The 3,356-nt window shown below is 39.2% G+C and overlaps 1 protein-coding gene across 1 annotated transcript in view; it reads right to left on the bottom strand.

Annotated features, from left to right (window-relative positions):
- The window catches only part of PRL (prolactin), an 8,367-nt gene extending 5,336 nt beyond the window's left edge, over nt 1-3,031 (bottom strand). Inside the window, exons 1-3 of the mRNA XM_006030457.1 lie at nt 2,992-3,031; nt 1,141-1,322; nt 589-696 (exon numbers count right to left, since the gene is read on the bottom strand). Coding sequence (XP_006030519.1) covers nt 589-696; nt 1,141-1,322; nt 2,992-3,031 — 330 coding nt within the window. The remainder of the gene's footprint in view (nt 1-588; nt 697-1,140; nt 1,323-2,991) is intronic.
- Nucleotides 3,032-3,356: the final 325 nt, after the last annotated feature.

Genomic DNA, 3,356 nt, shown 5'->3' on the forward strand with positions numbered 1-3,356 from the left:
CCATTACTTTCACCCTCATCGCCTCTCCCTCCACCACCTGCAGTAGTGGGCAGGGGAATAAATTTAAGATGATCCTGCAGTACTTAGATTCCATACATGGAAAATTATCATAACTTTATAAAATTTCTGTGTGTAGAATCTAACTAATGGTGGGGAGGACATCTTACATTTAGGGCCATCTTGTATTTGAGTAAATACAGTATTTATTATTTGTGTTTAAGCCCTTGTGTGCCATGTGAACACTTAGAAAGTCTTGGCTTTTGCTCCAGAGAGGTTATATTATAATGCAATGACTGCTGCAGGATTCAATGTAACATACTAAGGGAGGGAGGGAAGGAAGTAGGATAAGACTAAAAGAATTGGATTTATTTTGGTATGTACTGTGTATTTCTGCACATCTGCAAGTATGTACATATTATTCATCAATGTTTGTTCTTTTTTAATACTTTTCTCTTTCAGGCTAGTTGATTTTTTAATTAACTCTTTTTTCGCTAGTCACTGCTTACAGTCTAATCAACTCTATTCCTTACTGTTTTTTTCCCCTATTTCCCTTTACACATGCTGACAGACATTAGATATGAGGCTTACATGAATCTGCTGAGCTTGCTCCTTGTCCTCAGGAGTGGTTAGGGAAGCGGTGTGGCAGCCATTAACAGCCTTTGTAATAAACCCCCGGCCCTGAGCATAGCGTTCATCCTGTCAACCAACAAGGGCATGCATTATTGAAATAAATCAATACAAAGAGCTGCGGTTCAAGACCTTCTAAAACAAAATAAATAGTGGTTATATTTTTGGTTTCAGCACTGCATGTGCTGTGTTTGTCCAGCTGTTTTGGTTGAAACTTGCCAAAAAGAATTCAGCCAGAGGCAAATGCTACAGCATGGAAAACTTCACCCCATATGGTTAAAGTTTGACATAGTTATAGGCAATTGGAAACAGAGTAGGACATAATTAATAATAGGCACACTAACATTTTTGCCTTTAATAAGCACATTCTTTCTCTATTGGGACTATGGCCATATGTACAGTAGTCACATACATTTAGCCATTGAAGCATAGCAATCTCTGCTTGTGCTGTTTTAAAAATGTATTGTGTTGCAGCTTCTATAAAGTCTTACTCATAAGAAGAGAAGTACTTACAAATTCATTGAACATTTCTGATGAGAGGAAGTGGATGTAGTGTGAAAGTTTAACTGCACGGTCAAAAAGTTCCCCAAGGGATACCTGACAGTTGACAGAGCCACTGGGGCAGATGGGCAAAGAAGTCACACTTTTCTTTGTCAGGAACATGTTTGATATCAGCAGAAACACCAGCAGCACACCTATCCATGTTAAAAACCAAGAAAATGAAAAATCCAAACCAAAACATGGAGATACATATAGTTAGAATGTGCTGTTATAGCAGATACTGTTCATATATTTCAAGACACCTCTGTTACAAGATACTGTATTCTGTACAGTCTCTTACCATGGTGCTTGACTTTATTACACAGTTATAAATGGAAAAAGATGAACCTTCTCCGCTGTGCAAATATAGATGCATAATTATGTTTGCACAGATATATAGTTTGGAAAGTGGGCACTCCCTTTTCTTTTCTTTTTTTTCCCCTTTTTTTATTTTTGCCTCCTCCCATGAGTGCTTTTCTTCTTTGCAGACATTTGGACTTTAAATTAATTTTGAGGGAGGGTGGTTAGGTCACTCTTTTAAGATTTTGATTGTCCTGGGTGTTCCCTCCAAAGATTTCCAGCAGCTGTGCAGCTTAACTGTTTAGAGTTTAACCCTAAATTGCCTACCACTTAGAAAACACATACTGTACCTCTTTCAAACTTTCAGTGACTATGTAGGGGACTCCTAAATGTCTTACAGACAAAACCAGAACAGTTAACTTTTAACATTAAGTTAAGAGAATCAGGATTTTTCCTCCCCAAATAAAATATGCAGGGAAATATGGTGAAACATAAACAAAACTAATGCTTGTTAAATTAACATATTAGTTCAAATACTGCTCTCCCAGGTACTTTGAGGTAAAGTGCATTAGAAAGTTGACCTGATAAATACAGTAATTTACCAGATACTTTTGTTGTACATGTTAAACTCATATTTACTTCATAAATCCACAGAGCCATCTTAATGTTATTCATTAAGGGAATAATATGTACTGCCGCAGGTTATTTTTTGCCTCTTCACTCAAGAAAAGTCCACTTACTAACACTGGTATTTTAATCAGCCTGGGCCAGGTTAGTTAGTGTTTTGAGTCATGACTGGATGAATAAAGAAAACAGACCTTATGGCTTGGGAGAGTAGTTGGCAACCTTTTTAGGCTGTGGGTTACAGGTGTGGACAGGGGAGGACGTGGCCACTAGGATTCAGGTGCTGCCAACACTTTTATCTAAAGTGGCATGGGAAAAGTGCTCACTGCTTTTATTTTTCCCATAGTGATATGGGGAAAGCATCTACCACTGCTACTTCTCCCCATGCTGGCATCACCACCAAAGCCCCACCATTGCTGAATGCCACTCAGGCCATACACCTGCATGCCGGATCAAATGGCTCCATGGGCTGGATCCAACCTATAAGTCATAGGTTGCCAACACCTTGCTTAGGAGACTAGGTATGGGTTATAGAGAAATTCACCTTTAAATCATTAGCTGGACTGTTTTGGTAATGACTGCAAGTCTTTGCCTTCTGACAACTAGTATCCAGTCTCTGTGGACCAGTTAGCTAGTCTGTGCAGTTATTATATCTCTTCAACCAATTACAGTCAATACAAATCAGCTCTCTTGGTAGTCTAAACTACCAAGGACTGAGTAAGTATAAGGAACCAAATTGCCTTCTCATCCCTAGATACAGACTCTGTATCTTGGCATGGAGGAAGCTAGCACTGATTCTGTTTCTGCTGCATTTGATCCATGCCTAAATAGACGACTTCCATCTCTGGATCATTCAGTTCAAGTGCAAAAGTATCAATAAGCTAATGGCAGGAGACTTACCTTTCAACGAAGCCCCTTTGTTGTTCATGGTAGTGATCATGTGTGGCATTCTGCTTTACTGGAGAGAAACCTGAAGTTCTTAGTCTCATCTTCTCTAGGTGCCTGCTTTATACATGCTCCAGGACCCATGCTGCATACATTCAACAGGTTTGCTCCTGCCCAATTGCATTTGCACAGATAATTACAAACATCAAATTGTCCTCTTTTCCCCATTCATATTCACCAAGACTGTATGTGACTGTTAACGGAAATGTGATTAACAAGTTTGCTTGGGAGGTTCTGTATATGGTCGACTGACGGTCAGGCTGACAGAAGAGTCAACTCCTGCTCTTAGGTACAAAGTCCATTATTTCCAATAGGAATCT

Source organism: Alligator sinensis, unplaced genomic scaffold (assembly GCF_000455745.1).
Source record: "Alligator sinensis unplaced genomic scaffold, ASM45574v1 scaffold1267_1, whole genome shotgun sequence".
NCBI classification, from domain to species: domain Eukaryota; kingdom Metazoa; phylum Chordata; order Crocodylia; family Alligatoridae; genus Alligator; species Alligator sinensis.